The sequence below is a fragment of the Procambarus clarkii genome, chromosome 46, assembly GCF_040958095.1.
Source record: "Procambarus clarkii isolate CNS0578487 chromosome 46, FALCON_Pclarkii_2.0, whole genome shotgun sequence".
NCBI lineage: Eukaryota > Metazoa > Arthropoda > Malacostraca > Decapoda > Cambaridae > Procambarus > Procambarus clarkii.
In genome coordinates, this window is record NC_091195.1 from 5427762 (window position 1) to 5440676 (window position 12915).

The 12915-nt window shown below is 53.3% G+C and overlaps 1 protein-coding gene and 1 long non-coding RNA gene across 2 annotated transcripts in view; both read left to right on the plus strand.

Annotated features, from left to right (window-relative positions):
* The first annotated feature begins 257 nt into the window (after positions 1 to 257).
* On the plus strand, positions 258 to 2477 carry LOC138350499 (NLR family CARD domain-containing protein 4-like). The gene is made up of 2 exons (XM_069301519.1): positions 258 to 1528; positions 1640 to 2477. The coding sequence occupies exons 1-2, from the start codon at positions 258 to 260 to the stop codon at positions 2475 to 2477; spliced, it is 2109 nt and encodes a 702-aa protein (XP_069157620.1).
* Positions 2478 to 4130: 1653 nt separating this feature from the next.
* The window catches only part of LOC138350624 (uncharacterized), a 71621-nt gene continuing 62836 nt past the window's right edge, over positions 4131 to 12915 (plus strand). Inside the window, exon 1 of the long non-coding RNA XR_011222163.1 lies at positions 4131 to 4383. This is a non-coding gene — a long non-coding RNA (uncharacterized lncRNA). The remainder of the gene's footprint in view (positions 4384 to 12915) is intronic.

Sequence of the window (12915 nt, forward strand, 5' to 3'; positions counted from 1 at the left end):
AGAGGGATAAACTCGAAGCTTCCTCTGACGCAGCAACTTTTGACATCACCCTGTTGTATAAACTCCTGCAACGTGTGTGTGGTCTGGCTGTGAAGGATGACCCCACGTGGACCACTCCAGGGCCTCAGGGACCATCACTTGAACACCTCATTTACAGCGTGAAGCAACACCGAAACACGTTGGCCCATGATAATGTGGGAATGTCAGAGCAAGATCTTACGTCAACACTGACGGAGCTCAGTGACTTATTGGCTAAGATGCTGGCTGAGGCCGGCGTCCGGTGTGGGACAAACAGCCAGGATGTGGACCACGTGACCAGAGATGTCACCAAGTATATTGGTGATCTGCTAGCGAAGGTCAGAGAGCCGCTGGATCCCTCAGATGTGGCGTACTTGCCTCAGCTCCGCCAGGAGATTAAGATGTTCAGAAGCCACATCACAGAAGAGGTTAAGCAGATGAGCAAGCAGGAGCTAACTGACGGGTTTAAACTGCTGTACCAGATTGTTCCCGCACCCTGGCTCCTCCTCAACATTAACCACAACCCAAGTCTTGCTTTTACAGGACAGCGACTCCTTGAAGATCCCGTCATAGGGGCAAGACCCTCCCACGCTGCCAAGGGTCAGGATATAAACTATGAAGACATCTTGAGTATGAGACGAGAGGACGGAAGAGTCCCTCAGTGTGTCCTCCTGACGGGGGAAGGTGGTATGGGCAAGACAACTTTACTCAAGCTCATCCTCGAGAAGTGGGTAGAGGAACCTGATGTCATATGTCACCTGGGCACTGTGGACCTCGTTTTCTATGTACAGTGCAGGGACACACATCTTAATACCTTCGATGGTCTACTCCGCCAGTTACTGCCTCAAACACTTAGTGATTCTGACGCTGACTTCCAGCTGTTTAAGGAGATAATCTTGAGCTTAAATATATTAGTCCTGATTGACGGCTACGACGAGGTCAACGACCATTCAGGAAGGCTGGTGAAGGAGCTGTTGCACCTGCCTGGCAAGGATGTGAGGTTGGTGATAACCACACGGCCGGGGTGGGACCAACAACTGTCACAGCTCGTCCCACACACCAGACCTCGCTGCAACATCCTCGTCTTGGGCATCACTCCAGAACGTCGCGTGGAGTTCGCCGAGAGAACCATCAAGGTGCTGGTGGAGGAAGAGAGCCAACGGAGTGTTATCACAGGGAGGTTTACCCAGCGGCTGGAGCAGATGAGTCAGTTCCTGGGTGAGTACCTCAACACTCCACTCACCTTGACCTTGTTGGCGCTGCTGTGTGTCGAGGCTCCAGAAGAATTTAACAACCTCACCACAAACACTCAAGTCTACGAGAAGATTCATGACTTCATAACCAGTAAACTGGTGTCCAGACTCACAGACAAACACGTGACCGAACCCAAAGGTAAATGTGACGAAAATGTGAAAAAGTTTTTGAGGTTCTTAGAAGAGATTAGTTTAAGAGGGATCCAGAGGAAGGAGTACGACCTTTGGCCGGAGACGGAAGCGGAGATTAGGGAGAAGTGTGACACTCTGGGACTGCCGCAGGAGGAGGTCTTGTCCAACTATTTCACAAGAACCAGCTACCGTCGGGGCCTCAATGTGGTGTGGGTGTTTGGCTATTTTCACGCCAGGTACCAGGAGTATTGTGCCAGCAGGGGGCTGGTCGATCTCTTGTTGAGGGCTGAGCAAGACCGAGGTGATCCAGCATCACACCGTGTGTCAGGGGAAAGGTCTACAATCATTGACCTCTTGGTGGATGTTGTACGTAAGGAAAAACGCTCCTTGGGAGATCACCTGAGAGGGTCAAAGTTTGATATTAGCGACGTGCAACAAGAGTTTAGGGAGCGCCAGAGATGGCAGAACATTTTACTCAGCACTACCGGGGTGCTGTGTCCCCGGGGAGTAGAGCACAGGTTCATTACTCACATAATTGACCTGTGCGTGATGGTTACATATGAGACTGACGAGCTGTTGAAGCATGTAGCAGAGTCCCGCGGGAGTGAGCACGTCATCCAAGCTGTGTGTGAGAAGCTGCGTACAGAACAAGAGTGGAGAATAATGAATGTTGACTCGTGGGTTGTCCTGCCGCTTGTTCTTAAGAAGGTGACACCTAAGAACATTTACCTAATCATATACGATCCATCCACACTAAAGCAGTGTCTGTCTACACTGTCAGTGCTGGCAAAAATGAAGGTAACCATATTCTTAGATTTTGTCTATAGTTTAGACATCAAAGGGACAAGTGTTATATCAAAACAATGTATGGAGAGGCTGACAGCTCCCGGCAGTAAGTGTACCTTAGAGAAGTTTGATGGTGTCTTGTCTGAGGCAGCCATACCCCTCCTGCCTCACACCCTCGAGAGCCTCCACCTGTGCCTCACACTACAGCAACTGACCGTCCTCATCCGTCACCTGCCTCACCTTCCTCACCTGCAGTATCTTGGTAAATATTCATATTTTCCACCATAATTTTTAGAGTTATTTATTAATTCCAAAATTACACAAAGGGCTTCATTCGTCATGTTTAATATAGTAATTCAGATTTACATTGTTTACATATATGTTTACAACCTTATTTACGAAAGATTCCTTATATTGTTTACAAACATAATCACCTTAAGGGAGACAAACACCAGATATTGTTTACAAATATATTCATCTTATGGACAACAAACACCTGATATTGTTTACAAATATAGTCACCTTAAGGGAGACAACCCCCTTACATTGTTTACAAATATTGTCACCTAAAGGGTGACAAACCTTCCACTTTGATTACAAATATAGACTTATTAAGGGCGACTACTCCATGAATAATAAATTTTCGAAACATTCCGCTGCTGTATATATTCTTGTGCATAAATAATTTCATGAAGTATTTAGCGACGCCAAACTTTTGGTTCAGATGACTTACCACTTTGACTTTGACTCGTGGTACAGATCTCCTTTCACTGTGACCTAATTCCTGTTCAGGATGACCTTTCACTGTGACCTAATTCCTGTTCAAGAAGACCATTCACTGTGACCTAATTCCTGTTCAGGATGACCTTTCACTGTGACCTAATTCCTGTTCAGGATGACCTTTCACTGTGACCTAATTCCTGTTCAAGATGACCTTTTACTGTGACCTAATTCCTGTTCAGGATGACCTTTTACTGTGACCTAATTCCTGTTCAAGATGACCTTTCACTGTGACCTAATTCCTGTCCAACATGACCTCTCACTGTGACCTAATTCCTGTTCAGGATGACCTTTCATTGAGACCTTATTCCTGTTTAAGATGACCTTTTACTGTGACCTAATTCCTGTTTAAGATGACCTTTCACACTGACCTAATTCCTGTTCAAGATGACCTTTCACTGTGACCTAATTCCTGTTTAAGATGACCTTTCACTGTGACCTAATTCCTGTTTAAATTGACCTTTCACTGTGACCTAATTCCTGTTCAAGATGACCTTTCACTGTGACCTAATTCCTGTTTAAGATGACCTTTCACTGTGACCTTGATCCCTTGGTTAATTAGACCTTCCGTAACTTTGATCCTTAATTCAGGTGACCCATCTATCCCTGTGACCTTGATACTTGGTCCAGATGACCTTTCACTGTGACCTTCACTTAGTTTATATGACCTAATAATGAGACCTTGACCATTGATAAAGATGACCATGACTGTGACCTTGACCATGATACAGATGACCTTGACCATTGACACAGATGACCTTGACCATTGACACAGATGACCTTGACTGTGACCTTGACCATTGATACAGATGACCCTGACTGTGACCTTGACCATTGAAAGAGATGACCTTGACCATGATACAGATGACTTTGACCATTGATGCAGATGACCTTGATTGTGACCTTGACAATTGATAGATAACCTTGACCATTGATACAGATGACCTTGACCATTGACACAGATGACCTTGACCATTGATACAGATGACCTTGACCGTGGCTTTTAAAAGCTATTAATACATAGTTTAGATGCTATTAATACTGTCCAAAATACGGACTTGTCATCTGGTAATAAACCCAGCAGTAAGGTGAGTGGATGGCTCAGTATGTCTTCTTGTTATATCTTAGAACATACCAGTAACGACAGTGACTGTATCTCAGTGTATGTCTTCAGACATTACCCTGGACGCCAGGGGCTATGTGGACCCGGACACCCTGGACGCCACGGGCTACGTGGACCCGGACACACTGGGCAGTCTGCCGTACCAGGGAAGGGAGCTCCGCCTGACCATCACGCGGCGCCTCACTGATGACGACCCCGCCATAGACTGGTGCTGCCGCCTGGCGGCTCAGCTGTGTCCTCCCTCAAGAGGAGGGTATAGTCGCCTGGACTTCCGTGACACGCGTCTCACCAGTACGTATTGACTACATTTTAACACGTGAATATCTGTAACTCAGTTGTTTAATTCACAGTGCTTCCAGTGGTTTCAAAAATATTTTTACATTAAAAGTCATGAATTAGAGAACTTATAATGCTTCTTGAGTAACTTTGAGCACCGTTTAGCGACCAAGAATATTCGTTAAGCAAGCTTCACTGCTTATAAGATAACACAGATCAATATTTAGCCCAACATTGTCTTGCTTAATACAAGCTAGATTTACTTGATATAAGTTTTCTTTGGCATGAGTGTGTGACATAGACAGGTGTGGGTGGAGAGAGTAGCCAGGTGTGGGTTTTAGTGTTCCCTCTCATGTGCAGGTGTGGGAGGGGAGAGTAGCCAGGTGTGGGCTTCCGTGTTCCCTCTCATCTACAGGTGTGAGGAGGGAGAGTAGCCAGGTGTGGGCTTTAGTGTTCCCTCTCATGTACAGGTGTGGGTGGGGAGAGTAGCCAGGTGTGGGCTTTAGTGTTACCTCTCACGTGCAGGTGTGGGTCGGGTGAGTAGCCAGGTGTGGGCTTCCGTGTTCCTTCCCATCTGCAGGTGAGGGGAGGGAGAGTAGCAGGTGTGGGCATCAGTGTTCCCTCTCATGTGCAAGTGTGGGGGTGGAGAGTTACCAGGTGTATACTGCAGTTTTCTCTCTCATCTGCAGGTGTGGGTGGGGAAAGTAGTCAGGTGTGAAGGAGACAGGTGTTGGTTTACTGTTCCGTCTCATCTGCAAGTGGCGCTGGCAGTGGTCCCAGCTGTAGAATTCAGTATTTACTCTGAGATGCAGGTTTGGATGAGGAAAATAGGCTGGTGTGGGGCTCCTTCTGTAGGTGTGGGTGGGGAGAGTAGCCAGGTGTGGGCTTCCGTGCTCCCTCTCATCTACAGGTGTGGGTCGGGAGAGTAGCCAGGTGTGACAACGTTTGTTTTCATGTATTAGCTACGTTATTGTGTGGTTGTAAATAAGTTGCCACAACTTACTGCACAACTTTGGCTAAACAATTTTGAGACCGTGTCGCAACCTTAAATGTTGCATAAAAATCGTTTTCCTGATTGATGGAATATATACAAAAAATGTAGAAATATATTAAAAATATATTTCTACATATACTAGAAATAAAATTGAAGCATAATAAAATGTAGGTTAAAAATATTTTATTCATTACTTTCACTTAATGGAGAATCCATGGTAGTGGTGGTGGAATTGTTGGTGGGTTGTAGTTGGTGGCTGTGGTGGTAGGTTGTGATTGGTGGCAGTGGTGGGTAATGTTTATTGTTGGTGGTAGTGGTTGGTTCTACTGGTGGTTAATAGTTGTGATTGGTGGTGGTGGTGGTTGATTGCTGTGGTTGGTAATTGTGGTGGCTGATGGTTGTGATTAGTGGTAGTGGTAGTTATTGTTAATGGTGGTCGAGGTTGTCGTGGTTTATGGTATCTGGCTCTGCTCCACTACCCTCCTCCACATCTGCAACACTGCCCTCCTCCTCCTCTGCACCACTACCCTCCTCCTCCTCTGCTCCACTAAACTCCTCCACCTCTGCACCACTACCCTCCTCCTCTGCACCACTACCCTCCTCCACCTCTGCACCACTACCCTCCTCCACCTCTGCACCACTACCCTCCTCCTCTGCACCACTACCCTCCTCCACCTCTGCACCACTACCCTCCTCCTCTGCACCACTACCCTCCTCCTCTGCACCACTACCCTCCTCCTCCTCTGCTCAACTACCCTCCTCCACCTCTGCACCACTACCCTCCTCCTCTGCACCACTAACCTCCTCCGCAGCACCACTACCCTCCTCCTCTGAACCACTACCCTCCTCCTCTGCACCACTACCCACCTCCTCTGCACCACTAACCTCCTCCTCCTCTGCTCCACTACCCTCTTTCTCCTCTGCACCACTACCCTCATCCTCCTTTGCACCACTACCCTCCTCCACCTATGCACCACTACCCCCTCCTCTGCACCACTAGCCTCCTCCTCTGCTCCACTACTCTCTCCTCTGCACCAAAACTCTAATCCCCGTTTGCACCACTACCCTCCTCCTCCTCTGCACCACTACCCTTATCCTCCTCTGCACCACTTCCCTCCTCCTCTGCACCACTACCCTCCTCCTCTGCACCACTACCCTCCACCTCTGCACCACTACCCTTCTCCCCTGCACCACTACCCTCATCCTTCTTTGCACCATCACCCTCCTCCTCCTCCTCTGCACCACTACCCTCTTCTACCTCCTCCTCCTCTGCACCACTACCCTCCATCGCTTTCTCTGCACCACTACCCTCCTCCTCTGCACCACTACCCTCCTCCTATGCACCACTACCCTCCTCCTCCTCCGCTGTACCACTACCCTTCTCCTCCTCTGCACCACTACCCTTCTCCTCCTCTGCACTACTATCCTCCTCCTCCTCAGCACCACTACCCTCCCCCTCTGCACCACTACCCTCCTCCTCTGCACCACTACCCTCCTCCTCCTCCTCTGCACCACTACCCTCCTCCTCCTCTGTACCACTACCCTCCTCCTCTGCACCACTACCCTCCTCCACCTCTGCACCACTACCCTCCTCTTCTGCACCACTACCCTCATCCTCCTTTGCACCACTACCCTCCTCCACCTATGCACCACTACCCCCTCCTCTGCACCACTAGCCTCCTCCTCTGCTCCTCTACTCTCTCCTCTTCACCAAAACTCTAATCCCCGTTTGCACCACTACCCTCCTCCTCCTCCTCTGCACCACTACCCTTATCCTCCTCCTCTGCACCACTTCCTTCCTCCTCTGCACCACTACCCACCTCCTCTGCACCACTACCATCCTCCTCTGCACCACTACCCTTCTCCCCTGCACCACTACCCTCATCCTCCTTTGCACCATCACCCTCCTCCTCCTCCTCTGCACCACTACCCTCTTCTACCTCCTCCTCCTCTGCACCACTACCCTCTTCTACCTCCTCCTCCTCTGCACCACTACCCTCCCTCGCCTCCTCTGCACCACTACCCTCCTCCTCTGCACCACTATCCTCCTCCTATGCACCACTACCCTCCTCCTCCTCCGCTGTACCACTACCCTCCTCCTCTGCACCACTACCCTCCTCCTCTGCACCACTACCCTCCTCCTCCTCTGCACCACTACCCTCCTCCTCTGCACCACTACCCTCCTCCTCCTCTGCAGCACTACCCTCCTCTTCCTCTGCACCACTACCCTCCTCCTCTACAACACTACCCTCCTCCTCTGCACCACTACCCTCCTCCTCCTCTGCACCACTACCCTCCTCCTCCTCTGCACCACTACCCTCCTCTTCTGCACCACTACCCTCCTCCTCCTCCTCTACACCACTACTCTCCTCATTCTTTGCACCACTACCCTCCACCTCCTACTCTGGACCTCTACTTTCCTCCTCCCCTGAACCACTACCCTCCTCCTCTGCACCACTACCCTCCTCCTCTGCACCACTACCCTCCACTTCCTACTCTGGACCTCTACTCTCCTCTTCCCCTGAACCACTACCCTCCTCCTCTGCACCACTACCCTCCTCCTCTGCACCACTACCCTCCTCCTCTGCACAACTACCCTCCTCTTCTGCACCACTACCCTCCTCCTCCTCCTCTGGACCTCTACTCTCTTCCTCCTCTGCACCACTACCCTCCTCCCCTGAACCACTACCCTCCTCCTCAGCACCACTACCCTCCTCCTCTGCACCACTACCCTCCTCCTAGCACCACTACCCTCCACCTCCTCATCTGGACCTCTACTCTTCTCCTCTGCACCACTACCCTCCACCCCTGAACCTCTACCCTCTTCCTCTGCACCACTACCCTCCTCCTCTGCAACACTATCGTCATCTTCCTCTGCACCACTACCCTCCTCCTCCTCTGCATCACTACCCTCCTCCTCCTCCTCTGCACCACTACCCTCCTCCTCCTCCTCAGTACCACTACCCTCCCACTCTGCACCACTACGCTCATTCTCCGCACCACTACCCTCCCCCTCCTCCTCTGGACCTCTACTCTCCTCCTCCTCTGCACCACTACCCTTCCCCTGCTCAGCACCACTACCCTCTTCCTCTGAACCACTACCCTCCTCCTACTCTGCACCACTACCCTCCTCCTCCTCTGCACCACTACGCTCCTCCTCGTCTGCACCACTACCCTCCTCCTCTGCACCACAACCCTCCTCCTCTGCACCACTACCCTCCTCCTCTGCACCACTACCCTACTCCTATGCACCACTACCCTCCTCCTCTGCACCACTTCCCTACTCCTTTGCACCACTACCCTCTTCCTCATCTGCACCACTACCCTTCTCCTCCTCTGCACCACAACCCTCCTCCTCCTCCTCTGTACCACTTCCCGCCTCCTCCTCTGCACCACTACCCTCCTGCTCCTCTGTACCACTACCCTCCTCCTCCTCTGCACCACTACCCTCCTCCTCCTCTGCATTACTACCCTCCTCCTCCTCTGCACCACTACCCTCCTCCTCCTCTGCACCACTACCCTCCTCCTCCTCTGCACCACTACCCTCCTACTCTGCACCACTATTCTCCTCCTCTTCACCACTACCCTCCTCCTCTGCACCACTACCCTCCTCCTCTGCACCACAACCCTCCTCCTCTGCACCATTACTCTACCCCTCCTTTGCCCCACTACCCTCCTCCTCTGCACCACTACCCTCCTCCTCTGCACCACAACCCTCCTCCTCTGCACCACTACCCTCCTTCTCCTGTGAACCACTACCCTCCTTTTCCTCCACCACTACCCTCCTCCTCCTCTGCACCACTACCCTCCTCCTCCTCTGCACCACTACCCTCCTCCTTTGCACCACCACTCTCCTCCTCCTCTGCACCACTATCCTCCTCCTCCTTTGAACCACTACCCTCCTCCTCCACTGCACCACTTCCCTCCTCATCTATGCACCACTACCCTCCTCCTCCCCCTTTGCACCACTACACTCCTTCTCCTCTGCACCACAACTCTCCTCATCCTCTGCACCACTATCCTCCTCCTCCTCTGAACCACTACCCTCCTCCTCCTCTGCACCACTTCCCTCCTCCTCTCTGCACCACTACCATCCTCCTCCTCCGCACTACTACCCTCCTTCTCCTCACCACTACCCTCTTCCTCCTCCGCACCACTACCCTCCACCTCCTCTGCACCACTTCCCTCCTCCTCTCTGCACCACTACCATCCTCCTCCTCCGCACGACTACCCTCCTCCTCTGCACCACTACCCTCCTCCACCGCACCACTACCTTCCTCCTCCTCCGCACCACTACCCTCCTCCTCCTCCTCCGCACCACGACCCTCCTCTGCACCACTACCCTCCTCCTCTGCACCCCTACCCTCGTCCTCCTCTGCACCACTACCCTCCTCCCCCTCTGCACCACTACTCTCCTCCTCCTGTGCACCACTATCCTCCTCCTCTGGACCACTACCCTCCTCCTCCTCTGCACCACTACCCTCCTTCTCCTCTGCACCACTTCCCTCCTCCTCTGGACCACTATCCTCCTCCTCTGCACCACTACCCTCCTCCCCCTTTGAACCACTACCCTCTTCCTCCTCTGCACCACTACCCTCCTCTTCCTCCTTTGCACCACTACCCTCTTCCTCCTCCTCTGCACCACTACCCTCCTCCTCCTCTAGACCACAACTCTCCTCCTCCTCTGCACCACTATCCTCCTCCTCTGCACCACTACCCTCTTCCTCCTCTGCACCAGAACCCTCCTCCTCCTCTGCACCACTACCCTTCTCCTCCTCCTCTGCACCACTACCCTCTTCCTCCTCTGAACCAGTACCCTCCTCCTCCTCTGCACAACTACCCTCCTCCTCTTCTGCACCACTACCCTCCTCCTCTGCACCACTACCCTCCTCCTTCTCTGCACCACTACCCTCCTCCTCTGCATCACTACCCTCCTCCTCCTCTGCACCACTACCCTCCTCCTCCTCTTAACCACTACCCTCCTCCTTCTCTGCACCACTACCCTCCTCCTCCTCTGCAACACTACCCTCCTCCTCTGCACCACTACCCTCCTCCTCCTCTGCACCACTACCCTCCTCCTCCTCTTAACCACTACCCTCCTCCTCCTCTGCACCACTACCCTCCTCCTCCTCTGCACAACTACCCTCCTTCTCCTCTGCACCACTACCCTCCTCTTCTGCATCACTACCCTCTTCCTTCTCTGCACCAGAACCCTCCTCCTCCTCTGCACCACTACCCTCCTCCTCCTCCTCTGCACCACTACCCTCTTCCTCTGAACCAGTACCCTCCTCTTCCTCTGCATCACTACCCTCCTCCTCTGCAACACTACCCTTCTCCTCTACACCACTACCCTCTTCCTCCTCTGAACCAGTATCCCCCTTCTGCTCTACACCACTACCTTCCTCCACCTTTACACCACCACCCTCCTCCTCCTCTGCACCACTACCCTCCTCCTCCTCCTCCTCCTCTGCACCACTACCCTCATCCTCCTCCTCTGCACCACTTCCTTCCTCCTCTGCACCACTTCCTTCCTCCTCTGCACCACTGGCCCCTCCTCGGCACAACTACCCTCCTCCTCTGCACCACTACCCTCCTCTTCCTAGCTGCACCACTACCCTCCTCCTAATCTGCACCACTACCATTCTCCTCTGCACCAATGTCCTCCTCCTCCTCTGCACCACTACCCTCCTCCTCTGCACCACTACCCTCCTCCTCCTCTGCACCACTACCCTCCTCCTCCTCTGAATCACTACCCTCCTCCTCTGCACCACTACCCTCCTACTCCTCTGCACCACTACCCTCCTCCTCTTAACTACTACCCTCCTCCTCTTCTGCATCACTACCCTCATCCTATTCTGCACCACTACCCTCCTCCTCTGCACCACTACCCTCCTCCTCCTCTGCACCACTACCCTCCTCCTCCTCTGCACCACTACCCTCCTCCTCCTCTGCACCACTACCCTCCTCCTCTGCACCACTACCCTCCTCCTCCTCTGCACCACTACCCTCCTCCTCTGCACCACTACCCTCCTCCTCCTCTGCACCACTACCCTCCTCCTCTGCACCACTACCCTCCTCCTAATCTGCACCACTACCATTCTCCTCTGCACCAATGTCCTCCTCCTCCTCAGCACCACTACCCTCCCCCTCTGCACCACTACCCTCCTCCTCTGCACTATACCCTCCTCCTCCTCTGCACTACTATCCTCCTCCTCCTCTGCACCACTACCCTCCTCTTCTGCACCACAACCTTCCTCCTCCGCACCACTACCCTCCTCCTCTACACCACTACCCTACTCCTATGCACCACTACCCTCCTCCTCTGCACCACTACCCTCCTCCTAATCTGCACCACTACCATTCTCCTCTGCACCAATGTCCTCCTCCTCCTCAGCACCACTACCCTCCCCCTCTGCACCACTACCCTCCTCCTCTGCACTATACCCTCCTCCTCCTCTGCACTACTATCCTCCTCCTCCTCTGCACCACTACCCTCCTCTTCTGCACCACAACCTTCCTCCTCCGCACCACTACCCTCCTCCTCTACACCACTACCCTACTCCTATGCACCACTACCCTCCTCCTCTGCACCACTACCCTACTTTTATGCACCACTACCCTCCTCCTATGCACCACTACCCTCCTCCTCCTCCTCTGCACCACTTCCCGCCTCCTCCTCTGCACCACTACCCTCCTCCTCCTCTGCACCACTACCCTACTCCTCCTCTGCACCACTTCCCTCCTCCTTCTTTCCACCATATCCTCCTCCTCTTCCTCCTCTGCACCACTACCCTCCTCCTCCTCTGCACCACTACCCTCCTCCTCCTCTGCACCACTACCCTCCTCCTCCTCTGCACCACTACCCTCCTCCTCCTCTGCACCACTACCGTCCTCCTCTGCACCACCGTCGTCCTCCTCTGCACCACTACCCTCCTCCTCTGCACCACTACCCTCCTCCTCCTTTCCACCATATCCTCCTCCTCTTCCTCCTCTGCACCACTACCCTCCTCCTCCTCTGCACCACTACCCTCCTCCTCCTCTGCACCACTACCCTCCTCCGCCTCTGCACCGCTACCCTCCTCCTCCTCTGCACCACTACCGTCCTCCTCTGCACCACCGTCGTCCTCCTCTGCACCACTACCCTCCTCCTCTGCACCACTACCCTCCTCCTCTGCACCACTACAATCCTCCTCCTCTGCACCACTACCCTCCTCCTCTGCACCACTACCCTCCTCCTCTGCACCACTACCCTCCTCTTCCTCCACCACTACCCTCCTTCTCCTCTGCACCACTACCCTCCTCCTCCTCTGCACCACTACTCTCCTCCCCCTCTGCACCACTACCCTCCTCCTCCTCGGCCCCACTACCCTCTTCCCCCTCTGCACCACTACCCTCCTCCTTTGCACCTCTACTCTCCTCCTCCTCTGCACCACTATCCTCCTCCTCCTTTGAAACACTACCCTCCTCCTCCTCCGCACCACTACCCTCCTCCTCCTCTGCACCACAACCCTCCTCCTCTGCACCACTATCCTCCTCTTCTGCACCACTACCCT